We start from the raw sequence: 16,060 nt of genomic DNA, 5'->3' as shown, positions 1-16,060 counted from the left end.
TCTTCGATAATGAAACGTGAAGATAGCTGAAAAATATGTCTTTCCCGTGTTGAAGAGTGTACAAGTTTCACACATCTATTCAAAATATTAAATGCTAACTTGTTTTCAAGATAAGGTAAATTCCTTTAGTTGTTTTTCTGTTTCAAAATATAATTTTGTCCTCGAAATCGACGTGTAACGTAATAAAATATCAATATTGACAGAATTATTGTTCAAGTAATTGTTTTATAAAAAAAATTATAAAATTTGAAACTATATTATAAAATTTGTAAAAACCAACTCAATTATTCTCCATTTAATATTTTACATATTTCTTTCGATGCATTGACATTATACATTTTACACTGATTAAGCGTGCAAAGACACGCTCAGCTCTTATTTCTCTAACGCATAAAAAAGTAAATCAATCCACCGTGTAATGTGGAAAATTGAATTCTGTTCTTGTTACGAAAAATTCTTGTTCAATAGGATCAACTGAATATGTCAAAAATCCAAAAATACAAAATTTATGATTAGCAATATACGATTTTAAATACAGTGTTATGGAAGTTATTTGATTATATGTATATACACACCCACGTATATATATAATATATATAAATTTGAAATATATCCTTATTTTTTAGAAAACCATAAATTATTATAAAAAACGATTGCATAGGTAAACGTCGTCTTATTGTAGTAATAAGTTTTACATTTCAGATATAAACATTGTGAAACAACATATTCTCAGCTGCTGAATGTCAGTATACTCGTATACGAGGGTCGTTTGAAAAGTCCGTGCAAGAAATATCTTTAGCATCAGATTTTCCTTCGTCTTTCAAGAAGGCGTGTGCTTAATTAACACTATAGATTACCTGATAATTCTCCCGCGACTCGTGAATCGGAACAATACGTCTACATGCCTCATTATATTTATAATAGTAATTTTCATAATGACGTTTAGGCGAAGATGAACCAAAACGAACCCCTGATCTTTGTCGTAATGTGGAGACCAATAAGAATAACGAAAACTTGATATCAAGGATAATATGGCAACAACGTCGCACCGATAGATGAGTCCTTGACGTCTATAATTAACAGTTGAAATTAAAAAGTAACTATGCGAATGGAAGATTCGTAATATTTATTTATCAAATACATGCAACCGATTGAACTTATAATTACTCAGACATATTTTTAAAAAGTAGCAAGTGGTAAACCTATTCTACGATAATAATATAAAGGAGTGTCACACTTTTACCATGGCACATCCATGCGTCAATTCGAAGCCATATGCAAGTTCTATACATCGATTAGGTTAAACTATAATTCTGTAGTAAAGAAATATAGGAAATATTGAACGATGGGATATCACGCGAAGTAATCTACTAGAGGTACTACGTCCCAATCCTGAATTCGACAGGTTGGTAAAAGCAACGATCCAGCCAGACAAGTACACGGAAAGGATTTGTTCAGTCCCATCGTTTATCGACGACAAATTTGCAAACCGTTCACGAGTAAAGTTGGCGAATGGAGGACGTTCAATTCCAGGCGTGTGACGTCGATGCGTCCGCGATATATAAAACGCGATTGCACATACTCGCGCACCGCATGATCTATAAATAGGTATACAGCAACAACTTCGTAGCAGGCTATACGTTTGGGGCTTGTTGTACCGCGTGGCTAGATAGACGTTTGCCGGAGTGCGCGCGATTGGCCGCGTTCGACGCCTCCTCCAGCCACTTAGCGTTAGATTCGTTTCTTCTGCCACAGCGAATGGCACAATTCACTCGCGGCGATCGGTGTATACACGCTTAGTTCTGTGAATATTTACTCGCAGGAATGCAGTCACCTACTAGGAGAACCTTTCACGACCGAACCATCGAATTTCCTTAGGGGTCTGCGCAAGTAACCGAGAGCGTGCATCGTAAGGCTTCGTGTTTTTTAGTCGATGTTTATGATTATCCTATAGTGGAGTTAACTTGTAGACCAAGGAATATCGAATGTTTGTATTATCAAACAAAAAATAACTTTTCTGAAAAGGGTGGGGAACCATTCAAACAACAAACTTAACTTAATAATAAGATAAATCTGACGAAAATAGTCTAACTTTGAGAAAACCGAATATTATATAGCTTGACTGCAGCTTTTTATATAATTTTATAAGTATGCGTTTTCCCAAAGTTTCAGTCAAACTGATAATACTTTTGTCAGAGCCTCTCCATACGTAGACAATTATTATTTTGATCGAAGGTTTGATTCAACTCACAAATTCAGTTGATTTACTACCCTTTTTGTGAATGGAAAGTGTCATTTTTTATGAATCAGCATAATTCAGGTTACACTAGTGTGTGCATTGTTGTACAACGTATAATATTTATATTGTAAATTTTGTTAGACTCTTTATACTTAAAAGAATTCCACTACCTACAGTAGACAATAACGTACCATTTTTAAAACATTTTTTGTTTACAGAAAACTGACTATAAGCTATTTAAATAATGTTGTGAAATATAATAAGTGAAATGATACGAGAGTGACCTTAACTTCAGCTGCAACGATATCCCTCGAGGCGAGAACAGAGCAGCTGTTGGCATTGCATCCGTATATTCAAAATACGGGCGCTGGATTTGGATGTGTAAATATTTCAGCGGCTAATTGTCAAACGAGGCGCACCGTAGCAGATCCGAATAGGTGTGACTTCCCGAAAAGTAAAGCAATAAAAACACAACTAAAAATTGACTGGCTTAATTGCAATTTAGTTTAATGTGGATTTTCCGATAATAACTTTCGCTGAAACGAACTGCAAACGATTCTCCGCACACTCGCTTACGTTGCGTCAAATATAGCATGCCTCGCGCGCGTCCGGAATACGTCTATACGTCGAACGCTAAAGCAGCATGATTGCAGGTGAAACATCGCGGCACCATTCGCAGAATACAGAATCACGATGTGGATGCGATACGCCCTACACGCGTCAATTTTGTAAATGTTGTACACGCTCTGTAGCGCGGCCTTGCCAACAGCTGTGCTAGGTAAGCCAAACTGCATGACGTTATATATATATTAAATAAAGGAAACGAATTATTTGAACAAATGGGGCGCAGGTGGCTTCTTCAATGAGGATGCGTTTATGCGTCGCTCGTTCTTGCTGGCAGTGAACCCGATCAACGAGTGCACGTACGACTATGAGATTTGCGAGGTCATCCACAAAACTGACGACGGCGTCGACTTGAGCCTCTATCATCGGGTTGCAATCGAGGCGAAGGCCGTTCAAGTTGGCGACGACTTGATTTACATCTACAAAAAGTGTTTGTTCGAACTACTTTTAAAATATGTGGATATTTAAAAAAGATACTCGATGCAGCTGAAACTGCTTTGAATTGAAAAGTCATCAGTCGATAATCAATTAATTGTCATTCAACGGACACGAGCAATTCAAACGACCCTACGTTTACTCACATCTATACGTAAAGCAACAAATAATAAAATCGAACTAGAAAATAGCATTGAATATCTTTATTTAGATAAAAAAAATTCAATTTCACGTATAAACTGGTTATAAAATCGAGAAACTATCTGGTCTTCTCGTGATAAGTAATTAATGAGTCCTGTTAATTAATTTCCTCAACTGACAGATCAATAAGACAACCTTGAACCACTACGGAATTTGGCACTCATCCGATTGTGCGAACATTTGTTCGTGAACTTTTCTGCACTTCCGCTTGTCTGTTGGCAGAGAATATTAGGTTTCTCGATGTCCCTAACAATTAGATTTCATAATCTTGATGAATAAAAAATTTGAGATAAAAGACGAAAATTTCATGTTCTCGCACAGAGTATTTTTACTGTTGTTACAAAATGAGATGTTCTTGAACCTAGTGAAACTTCTTTATTTGTCAATTTATGCAGGGAAGGGAAACTAACCGTTTTATATTACAACGATTGCCCACAATAAAAAAAATAATATAGATTTGTACATAGAATTTGAATATAAAGGCAATATATATTGAAAAAATTAAGCGAACACAAGCCAATTATACTATATTACTAATCCTCAAATGGATCATTAATACATTTTGCATTTGTTGCGCAGTTGGTCAAATGGCAGACACCAATGGTTCTATGTCGGGGGCCGAGGGGCTCGGCTTGTCCTCCGTGATAGGACCCCACGAGCGCATCGCATCAATCTACACGCAAGGGCTGTGCGCGCTGCACGACGTACCGCACATTGTCATCAGGCGCGAGAGCAGGTCGACGCCCGGTCCCGTGAAACCGATCAATCTCTACCCGGACACGAACGCGCTCGCCGCCGTGACCACTCGCTTCTCCTGTTTCAGAATCATCTCCGAAAATCAGTCGTCTATCCTTTTTGTCGGCCAGGTATACGCGCAGATGATCAAGAGGATGAAGTGGGAGTCTTTCTCGATATTGTACGAGGACACGGACGGCCTGATAGCTCTCCAGGACGTCCTGAAAGTCTATCCGATGCGTCCTCCGTACACCCACGACATTCGAGCTTTCAAATTAGGCAGCGGACCAAATTTTAGGTGAATGAAAAAGAATGAAATAAGATGGAATGCCGAAAAGCTTCTGCTCGCTACTGTAAAATAATGCCGTGTGAATGCAGTGAGCCACTATTGGCTGCAAAATTTTCCGGGCACAAAAGCTTCCTTCTGGACTGTGACTATGATATCCTTTTCAATGTCATGAGACAAGCGCAAGAAGTGGGTTTGATGTCCGATGCATACAGATATATCGTTACATCTTTGGTACGTTCCATTTGCGAAAATGCAATTTATTGTTTCTGATTCTTTGATTGTTACTTGTTAGCGAGAAAAAGAAAATATTGTGTGAACCTTTCAAACTCCATACGTAAAAAAAGACCAATATTATTTGAAAAGATTGAACTTTAATTAACTCTTGCTCTAACGACATGAACGAAAGATAATGACTTTACTGAAAGACAAGGGACTTAATGAACAATATACACAGAAACGCTTCTGTCTTCTGTTCTTCGCATTCTATTAGTAACGACGACCTCACATATAACAATATAATTCAATATCAACTTCTTTTAAATTTTTGTCAGTTTTCCAAGTACACGTGAAGCTAAATGATTGGATGGTTGTGAAATATCAACATAACCATCGCTCATACGAGTATTTTTACAGAATTTTCAGGTAATAGAATCATGGCCATTCAGGTACACTGGGGCAAAAATCAGCGGTCTGCGATTAGTCGATCCAGATAATCCATTCGTCTCGAGCTTCGTGGGTACTCATTTGTATGACTTCGGAATAGAGTCGGTGGACAAACTACGAGTCGAGGATGCTTTGATGTTCGACGCTGTAGCATTGTTCGCTCAAGGCTACAAAGACTTCATTTACGCCAAGCCGGTGCGCGGTGGTGATGCTAAATTACCTAAGCATGTCCACCGCTCTCGTCCTTGGGTACATGGAATTAGCTTAAGAAATTACATGTTATCGGTAAGTAAGTATATACAAAAACTTCGTTAAGAGCGACAATATTAAAAGGTCCATACAAGGAATTTTCATTTGATCATAAACCAATAAAATCTTCACACCATTTGCCACGAGCAATTTATTTAGTTCAGAAGCTTATTTAGAAGTTTATTTTTTCTATACTATTTAAACAAAATATCATTGTCTTTTGTGTTTTATAATTCTTTATGGCTCCTAGATTAAAAGAAAATATATGTAAATTTTGTTACAATAATTAAAATTATGCATGTAACATATATTTTTTAAACGTGTTTACCTAGAACATTATATTTTTTCTTGTTAGAACGATGAATTACAATTCATCCTTGAACAATCCATTAAATACAGCTGCTTCAGTAAATAATTCAATATATGTATACGAGTTTTCCACGAAATTAACTAATTTATAATTTTATTTATTTTTTTTTCTTTTAAAACTATAAAAGAATCGATTTCATTTGTCCAAGTTCTAGAAATAATAATATGTTGGAGGTAAATCGACTTGTACATCTAATTTCTTTAAAATTCCTATACCTTCAGAAAATGATCACTTACAAAACTAGTACATTTTATTAAACTTTCAAGATTTTTCACTTTTTTCGTATATTTTTCGAAATTTCAAGATTGTTAACGTTTTTCGTGAATTTGTCGAAATGTCAAGATTTTATTTTATTTTATTATTTACGTTATTTTATTTTATTTTGTCATAACCCAACCCAATAACCCAATTTGTCGAAATTTCATAATTTTTCACTTTCTTCATCAAATTGTCGAAATTTAAAAATTTTTTATTATTTTGATAAATTTGACGGAATTTCAATATCCAAATTGACCAAAAGTTGAAAAGTCACGAAATTTCGAAAAATTGACAAAGTTGAAAAGTCACGAAATTACGAAAACTTTACGAAGAGAGTGAAAAATTATGAAATATTGAAAATTTGGGTTGGGTTATTGGGTCATTGGGTTATTGGGTCATTGGGTCATTGGGTCATTGGGTTATAAATAATTTGAAGAAAGTGAAAAATCTTGAAATTTCAAAAAATTGACCAAAAGTTGAAAAATCGTCAAATTACGAAAACTTTACGAAGAGAGTGAAAAATTTTGAAAGATTGAAAATTTGGGTTGGGTTATAAATAATTTGTAGAAAGTGAAAAATCTTGAAATTTCGAAAAATTGACCAAAAGTTGAAAAATCATGAAATTACGAAAACTTTACGAAGAGAGTGAAAAATTATGAAAGATTGAAAATTTGGGTTATTGGGTCATTGGGTCATTGGGTTATTGGGTCATTGGGTTATAAATAATTTGAAGAAAGTGAAAAATCTTGAAATTTCGAAAAATTGACCAAAAGTTGAAAAATCATGAAATTACGAAAACTTTACGAAGAGAGTGAAAAATTATGAAGGATTGAAAATTTGGGTTGGGTTATAAATAATTTGAAGAAAGTGAAAAATCTTGAAATTTCGAAAAATTGACTAAGTTGAAAAGTCACGAAATTTCGAATAATTGACCTGAAGTTGAAAAATTATGAAATTACGAAAACTTTACGAAGTGAAAAATCGTCAAATTACGAAAACTTTACGAAGAGAGTGAAAAATTTTGAAAGATTGAAAATTTGGGTTGGGTTATAAATAATTTGAAGAAAGTGAAAAATCTTGAAATTTCGAAAAATTGACCAAAAGTTGAAAAGTCACGAAATTACGAAAACTTTACGAAGAGAGTGAAAAATTATGAAAGATTGAAAATTTGGGTTATTGGGTCATTGGGTCATTGGGTTATAAATAATTTGAAGAAAGTGAAAAATCTTGAAATTTCGAAAATTGACAAAGTTGAAAAATCACGAAATTACGAAAACTTTACGAAGATAGTGAAAAATCATGAATGATTGAATATTGGGGTTGGTTTGGGTTATAAATAATTTGAAGAAAGTGAAAAATCTTGAAATTTCGAAAATTGACAAAGTTGAAAAATCATGAAATTACGAAAACTTTACGAAGAGAGTGAAAAATTATGAGATTGAAAATTTGGGTTATTGGGTCATTGGTTATAAATAATTTGAAGAAAGTGAAAAATCGTGAAATTTCGAAAAATTGATCAAAAGTTGAAAAATCGTCAAATTACGAAAACTTTACGAAGAATGGGAAAAATCATGAAAAATTGGGTTATAAATAATTTGAAGAAAGTGAAAAATCTTGAAATTTCGAAAAATTGACTAAGTTGAAAAGTCACGAAATTTCGAATAATTGACCTGAAGTTGAAAAATTATGAAATTACGAAAACTTTACGAAGTGAAAAATCGTCAAATTACGAAAACTTTACGAAGAGAGTGAAAAATTTTGAAAGATTGAAAATTTGGGTTGGGTTATAAATAATTTGAAGAAAGTGAAAAATCTTGAAATTTCGAAAAATTGACCAAAAGTTGAAAAGTCACGAAATTACGAAAACTTTACGAAGAGAGTGAAAAATTATGAAAGATTGAAAATTTGGGTTATTGGGTCATTGGGTCATTGGGTTATAAATAATTTGAAGAAAGTGAAAAATCTTGAAATTTCGAAAATTGACAAAGTTGAAAAATCACGAAATTACGAAAACTTTACGAAGATAGTGAAAAATCATGAATGATTGAATATTGGGGTTGGTTTGGGTTATAAATAATTTGAAGAAAGTGAAAAATCTTGAAATTTCGAAAATTGACCAAAATTTGAAAAATCACGAAATTACGAAAACTTTACGAAGAATGGGAAAAATCATGAATGATTGAAAAATTGGGTTATAGATAATTTGAAAAAAGTGAAAAATCGTGAAATTTCGAAAAATTGATCAAAAGTTGAAAAATCGTCAAATTACGAAAACTTTACGATGAATGGGAAAAATCATGAATAATTGAAAAATTGGGTTATAGATAATTTGAAAAAAGTGAAAAATCTTGAAATTTCGAAAAATTGATCAAAAGTTGAAAAGTCACGAAATTTCGAAAAATTGAACGAAAGTTGAAAAATCATGAAATTACGAAAACTACGAAGAAAGTGAAAAATTATGAAAGATTGAAAATTTGGGTTCGGGTTCGGGTTGGGTCATTGGGTTGGGTTATAAATAATTTGAAGAAAGTGAAAAATCTTGAAGTTTCGAAAAATTGACTAAGTTGAAAAGTCACGAAATTTCGAATAATTGACCTGAAGTTGAAAAATTATGAAATTACGAAAACTTTACGAAGTGAAAAATCGTCAAATTACGAAAACTTTACGAAGAGAGTGAAAAATTATGAAGGATTGAAAATTTGGGTTGGGTTATAAATAATTTGAAGAAAGTGAAAAATCTTGAAATTTCAAAAAATTGACCAAAAGTTGAAAAATCGTCAAATTACGAAAACTTTACGAAGAGAGTGAAAAATTTTGAAAGATTGAAAATTTGGGTTGGGTTATAAATAATTTGTAGAAAGTGAAAAATCTTGAAATTTCGAAAAATTGACCAAAAGTTGAAAAATCATGAAATTACGAAAACTTTACGAAGAGAGTGAAAAATTATGAAAGATTGAAAATTTGGGTTATTGGGTCATTGGGTCATTGGGTTATTGGGTCATTGGGTTATAAATAATTTGAAGAAAGTGAAAAATCTTGAAATTTCGAAAAATTGACCAAAAGTTGAAAAATCATGAAATTACGAAAACTTTACGAAGAGAGTGAAAAATTATGAAGGATTGAAAATTTGGGTTGGGTTATAAATAATTTGAAGAAAGTGAAAAATCTTGAAATTTCGAAAAATTGACTAAGTTGAAAAGTCACGAAATTTCGAAAAATTGACAAAGTTGAAAAGTCACGAAATTACGAAAACTTTACGAAGAGAGTGAAAAATTATGAAATATTGAAAATTTGGGTTGGGTTATTGGGTCATTGGGTTATTGGGTCATTGGGTCATTGGGTTATAAATAATTTGAAGAAAGTGAAAAATCTTGAAATTTCAAAAAATTGACCAAAAGTTGAAAAATCGTCAAATTACGAAAACTTTACGAAGAGAGTGAAAAATTTTGTAAGATTGAAAATTTGGGTTGGGTTATAAATAATTTGTAGAAAGTGAAAAATCTTGAAATTTCGAAAAATTGACCAAAAGTTGAAAAATCATGAAATTACGAAAACTTTACGAAGAGAGTGAAAAATTATGAAAGATTGAAAATTTGGGTTATTGGGTCATTGGGTCATTGGGTTATTGGGTCATTGGGTTATAAATAATTTGAAGAAAGTGAAAAATCTTGAAATTTCGAAAAATTGACCAAAAGTTGAAAAATCATGAAATTACGAAAACTTTACGAAGAGAGTGAAAAATTATGAAGGATTGAAAATTTGGGTTGGGTTATAAATAATTTGAAGAAAGTGAAAAATCTTGAAATTTCGAAAAATTGACTAAGTTGAAAAGTCACGAAATTTCGAATAATTGACCTGAAGTTGAAAAATTATGAAATTACGAAAACTTTACGAAGTGAAAAATCGTCAAATTACGAAAACTTTACGAAGAGAGTGAAAAATTTTGAAAGATTGAAAATTTGGGTTGGGTTATAAATAATTTGAAGAAAGTGAAAAATCTTGAAATTTCGAAAAATTGACCAAAAGTTGAAAAGTCACGAAATTACGAAAACTTTACGAAGAGAGTGAAAAATTATGAAAGATTGAAAATTTGGGTTATTGGGTCATTGGGTCATTGGGTTATAAATAATTTGAAGAAAGTGAAAAATCTTGAAATTTCGAAAATTGACAAAGTTGAAAAATCACGAAATTACGAAAACTTTACGAAGATAGTGAAAAATCATGAATGATTGAATATTGGGGTTGGTTTGGGTTATAAATAATTTGAAGAAAGTGAAAAATCTTGAAATTTCGAAAATTGACAAAGTTGAAAAATCATGAAATTACGAAAACTTTACGAAGAGAGTGAAAAATTATGAGATTGAAAATTTGGGTTATTGGGTCATTGGTTATAAATAATTTGAAGAAAGTGAAAAATCGTGAAATTTCGAAAAATTGATCAAAAGTTGAAAAATCGTCAAATTACGAAAACTTTACGAAGAATGGGAAAAATCATGAAAAATTGGGTTATAGATAATTTGAAAAAAGTGAAAAATCTTGAAATTTCGAAAAATTGACCAAAAGTTGAAAAATCATGAAATTACGAAAACTTTACGAAGAAAGTAAAAAATCACTAAATTTCGAAAACATTACGAAGAAAGTGAAAAATTAGGTTATTGGGTTATAAATAATTTGAAGAAAGTGAAAAATCTTGAAATTTCGAAAAATTGACTAAGTTGAAAAATCATGAAATTACGAAAACTTTACGAAGAGAGTGAAAAATTATGAAAGATTGAAAATTTGGGTTATTGGGTCATTGGGTCATTGGGTTATAAATAATTTGAAGAAAGTGAAAAATCTCGAAATTTCGAAAATTGACCAAAATTTGAAAAATCACGAAATTACGAAAACTTTACGAAGAATGGGAAAAATCATGAATGATTGAAAAATTGGGTTATAGATAATTTGAAAAAAGTGAAAAATCTTGAAATTTCGAAAAATTGACCAAAAGTTGAAAAGTCACGAAATTTCGAAAAATTGAACGAAAGTTGAAAAATCATGAAATTACGAAAACTACGAAGAAAGTGAAAAATTATGAAAGATTGAAAATTTGGGTTCGGGTTCGGGTTGGGTCATTGGGTTGGGTTATAAATAATTTGAAGAAAGTGAAAAATCTTGAAATTTCGAAAAATTGACTAAGTTGAAAAGTCACGAAATTTCGAATAATTGACCTGAAGTTGAAAAATTATGAAATTACGAAAACTTTACGAAGTGAAAAATCGTCAAATTACGAAAACTTTACGAAGAGAGTGAAAAATTATGAAGGATTGAAAATTTGGGTTGGGTTATAAATAATTTGAAGAAAGTGAAAAATCTTGAAATTTCAAAAAATTGACCAAAAGTTGAAAAATCGTCAAATTACGAAAACTTTACGAAGAGAGTGAAAAATTTTGAAAGATTGAAAATTTGGGTTGGGTTATAAATAATTTGTAGAAAGTGAAAAATCTTGAAATTTCGAAAAATTGACCAAAAGTTGAAAAATCATGAAATTACGAAAACTTTACGAAGAGAGTGAAAAATTATGAAAGATTGAAAATTTGGGTTATTGGGTCATTGGGTCATTGGGTTATTGGGTCATTGGGTTATATATAATTTGAAGAAAGTGAAAAATCTTGAAATTTCGAAAAATTGACCAAAAGTTGAAAAATCATGAAATTACGAAAACTTTACGAAGAGAGTGAAAAATTATGAAGGATTGAAAATTTGGGTTGGGTTATAAATAATTTGAAGAAAGTGAAAAATCTTGAAATTTCGAAAAATTGACTAAGTTGAAAAGTCACGAAATTTCGAATAATTGACCTGAAGTTGAAAAATTATGAAATTACGAAAACTTTACGAAGTGAAAAATCGTCAAATTACGAAAACTTTACGAAGAGAGTGAAAAATTTTGAAAGATTGAAAATTTGGGTTGGGTTATAAATAATTTGAAGAAAGTGAAAAATCTTGAAATTTCGAAAAATTGACCAAAAGTTGAAAAGTCACGAAATTACGAAAACTTTACGAAGAGAGTGAAAAATTATGAAAGATTGAAAATTTGGGTTATTGGGTCATTGGGTCATTGGGTTATAAATAATTTGAAGAAAGTGAAAAATCTTGAAATTTCGAAAATTGACAAAGTTGAAAAATCACGAAATTACGAAAACTTTACGAAGATAGTGAAAAATCATGAATGATTGAATATTGGGGTTGGTTTGGGTTATAAATAATTTGAAGAAAGTGAAAAATCTTGAAATTTCGAAAATTGACCAAAATTTGAAAAATCACGAAATTACGAAAACTTTACGAAGAATGGGAAAAATCATGAATGATTGAAAAATTGGGTTATAGATAATTTGAAAAAAGTGAAAAATCGTGAAATTTCGAAAAATTGATCAAAAGTTGAAAAATCGTCAAATTACGAAAACTTTACGATGAATGGGAAAAATCATGAATAATTGAAAAATTGGGTTATAGATAATTTGAAAAAAGTGAAAAATCTTGAAATTTCGAAAAATTGATCAAAAGTTGAAAAGTCACGAAATTTCGAAAAATTGACCAAAAGTTGAAAAATCATGAAATTACGAAAACTTTACGAAGAAAGTAAAAAATCACTAAATTTCGAAAACATTACGAAGAAAGTGAAAAATTAGGTTATTGGGTTATAAATAATTTGAAGAAAGTGAAAAATCTTGAAATTTCGAAAAATTGACTAAGTTGAAAAATTATGAAATTACGAAAACTTTACGAAGAGAGTGAAAAATTATGAAAGATTGAAAATTTGGGTTATTGGGTCATTGGGTCATTGGGTTATAAATAATTTGAAGAAAGTGAAAAATCTTGAAATTTCGAAAATTGACCAAAATTTGAAAAATCACGAAATTACGAAAACTTTACGAAGAATGGGAAAAATCATGAATGATTGAAAAATTGGGTTATAGATAATTTGAAAAAAGTGAAAAATCTTGAAATTTCGAAAAATTGACCAAAAGTTGAAAAGTCACGAAATTTCGAAAAATTGAACGAAAGTTGAAAAATCATGAAATTACGAAAACTTTACGAAGAAAGTGAAAAATCATGAAAGATTGAAAAATTGGGTTATTGGGTTATTGGGTTGGGTTGGGTTATTGGATTGGGTTGGGTTGGGTTATTCGGACGTGCTCTCAATCGTTCCATACGTTCGATTAATGGTGTTTGAATATTTGTTCATTGCGGCAGAACAAGTTGAACGGTTTGACAGGACCGCTAATGTTCGATTCAGATGGAGTCCGAAGGTATTTCAAACTCGACTTGTTGAATCTTCATGAAACGGGCTTGGCGAAGGTTAGCACCTGGAATTCCTTTCGAGGCTTCGACGAGTTGAATCTCGCCAATGAAGTCGCCATGGAGCACTTCAAAGTTCTCATCACCATAGTGAGCTTTTTTTATTCCACGACGATACTCTTCTCTATCATGCGAACACCTACTAATTTATGGCGAATTTCCAGAATCCGCCATATGCACACAAAGTCAATCATTCGAAAAGCTTGACGGGGAACGCTCGTTACGAGGGCTTCGTTATCGACCTTATCAAGACCCTCGACAAGGAGTTGATATAAATTGATATAGTTGATTTTTCACTTTCTTAAAATTATTTATAATTTTTCAACTACACGTTTTTCGTGCAAACGGACTCGGATAACGGCAATCGTACGAAAAATGAAAAGACCCAGCAGTGTACTTGCAGCGGAATGATGGGTCAACTTATAAGAAACGTAAGTTCTAATGGTAACGTGATTCTGATCGTTTTACATTGCATTATTGATGATATCGATGGAAATGTTGTTTATCAAAAGGAAATGGACATGGCGATCACGGAAAATCGCGCCAGATGCATACAATTTTCAACGACATTCATGAATTTAGGCATGAGCATTCTCTACAAAAAGCCACAGAAAGCCAAACCAAAGTGGTACTCGTTCTTCATGCCGTTTAGCAGTCGCGTCTGGATGTATTTAGCTTTGACATGGATAATAGTCTCCGTGCTTTTCTATACTTTTGGTCGTATCAGTCCACCAGATTAGTCAAACCCATATCCTTGCATCGATGAACCTAAAGAGCTGGAGAATCAATTTCAAATTGATAATGCTTTTTGGTTCACCATTGGCACCCTTTTGCAGCAGGGTACCGAGTATGCGCCGATGTACCTTCACATTTTACTACTTCTTTAACAATACTTTTAGATGTATTTTCAATAACTGATTAATGTAAGCCTATTTTCCAGAGGGATGTCGACGAGATGTCTTGCAGGATGGTGGTTAGTTCATTTTTATTAACGATCTTCTTTTGTTAATATAAAAGTAGTTGAACAGAAAGTAGTCATTCGAAAATGCAACAGGTGGTTCTTCTGTTTGATCATCACGAATACGTACACGGCCAACTTGGCTGCTTTTCTGACAATTGAAAAACCTGAAGTCATCGTTCGAGATATTCGAGATCTCTACAATCAAACGACAATCAAATATGGTGCTAAAAAAGGCGGCGCCACCTTTACATATTTCAAAGTCAGTCATATATAGTCGTTGATTTGTGTTTCCCCGCGTTCACATTCAGAAATTTTGTTCTTAGAGCTCGACCAATCCTAATAAGAGGGCGATGTTTGAGAATATGGTGGATCCAGAATGGTCGAAAAAGTGGATGGTAGATACGAACGAACAAGGAATTGCATTGGCTGCAAGCGAAGAAAACAATTATGCTTTCTTCACGGAATCACCTACCATCGAATACGTGCAACATAGGATATGTAATCTTGAACAAGCAGGTGGCTTGATTGATCAAAAGACTTACGCCATCGGTTACGCCTCGAGTAAGAGCAATGCTATCTGTGATCAAACTTATGTCGTGCGAAAACATTAGCTAATCCTGGCATATGAATAAATTCCAAAATAAAATGTACTTTTTGCGATTCTAGAATTGTGAAGTTGTTTGCAGCTTGTGGGCTTTCTAATAATTTTCATCTCATTGTTTCCGTCAAACAAATAAACGATGCTCGTGAATAATGGTAAATTTCACTACGAGCATATTTTTTTGATCGTTATAAAAAAATCGTATACTAGGAAATAGACACAAAAAGAATAATTTTTAAATACTTATTACTCAGCTTTCTAATAATACTGAATAAGTATCTAATAAGGCACTATGATAATACGTATGGAGACCTTCAAGGAGAAAAAAATAATCGTTGATCAAAATTACCTAATAAAAAGTTTTTTCATTCGTTTGTGATCTTGAACAGCAAGAAAAAAAATATTCGAAAGCCATAGGACTGAGAAAAGACCGTGAATCTATATACAAAGAGTGCATTTTATTTTGGAATTTACTCATATATGTTTGTTCGCAGATTTCAAGTATGCTTTGAAAGTCGATGAAGTTCTATCCAAACTCAATGAGAACTCGGTGGTAAAGAACTTGTACAAAAAGTGGTGGACTGAGAAAGGCGCTGTTTGCACTGTAAGCTGTATTTTCGAGTAATTCATCTTCACTGTTTTCCATGGTGTCTTTTATTTTGCAGGACGGTAGCTCAAGTCTACCTACACCCATGACTTTGACTTAATTGGTTGGTGTTTTTTACGTATTAGGAGGTGGATTCGTCGTATCCTTTGTCGTTTTGTTTTTTGAGTTTGCTATCAATGTTTATTCTGTTTCGAAATCAAATAAGGTGAGCGTAGCTAATAAAGAAGATTGGAATTTGAAGAATTCATCTATTATTCAATGTTTTCATAGGTCACTTTTAAGAAAACTTTCTCGGAGGAGATAAAGTTCATCAAAGGGATGAAATCCATCAAACCAGTATTGAAAATACATAAATCTCCAGTGAACAATTACTCTTGCGATTTGATGATTACCACGCAAACTTGAATAGTGTATTCGTATAGGTTTGTTATTTTTCTCTTGCTATTTGTTAAGTTTTTATATTCCAAATTTTCTATAAAATATTTTTGTA

General features: G+C 32.3%; 2 protein-coding genes and 1 pseudogene across 2 annotated transcripts; all 3 read left to right on the top strand.

The window, feature by feature from the left end:
- Positions 1–1,695: 1,695 nt before the first annotated feature.
- On the top strand, positions 1,696–5,630 carry LOC131663544 (glutamate receptor ionotropic, kainate 1-like). Its single transcript, XM_058934010.1, has 7 exons — positions 1,696–1,909; positions 2,458–2,676; positions 2,893–3,017; positions 3,090–3,293; positions 4,079–4,532; positions 4,613–4,754; positions 5,157–5,630. Exons 3-7 carry the CDS (start codon positions 2,972–2,974, stop codon positions 5,499–5,501), a joined length of 1,191 nt encoding a protein of 396 aa, XP_058789993.1. The 5' UTR covers positions 1,696–1,909; positions 2,458–2,676; positions 2,893–2,971; the 3' UTR covers positions 5,502–5,630.
- A 164-nt stretch (positions 5,631–5,794) lies between these two features.
- On the top strand, positions 5,795–13,676 carry LOC131663586 (glutamate receptor ionotropic, kainate 1-like). Its single transcript, XM_058934060.1, has 3 exons — positions 5,795–5,842; positions 13,297–13,491; positions 13,566–13,676. Exons 1-3 carry the CDS (start codon positions 5,795–5,797, stop codon positions 13,674–13,676), a joined length of 354 nt encoding a protein of 117 aa, XP_058790043.1.
- A 35-nt stretch (positions 13,677–13,711) lies between these two features.
- On the top strand, positions 13,712–15,715 carry LOC131663545 (glutamate receptor ionotropic, kainate 2-like; annotated as a pseudogene).
- The last annotated feature ends 345 nt before the right edge of the window (positions 15,716–16,060 follow it).

Source organism: Phymastichus coffea, unplaced genomic scaffold (genome assembly GCF_024137745.1).
Source record: "Phymastichus coffea isolate CEN01 unplaced genomic scaffold, Cenicafe_Pcof_1.1 PCOF00036, whole genome shotgun sequence".
NCBI lineage: Eukaryota > Metazoa > Arthropoda > Insecta > Hymenoptera > Eulophidae > Phymastichus > Phymastichus coffea.
Note: the sequence above shows the minus strand (reverse complement) of the source record. Positions and strands in the feature narration are given on the sequence as shown.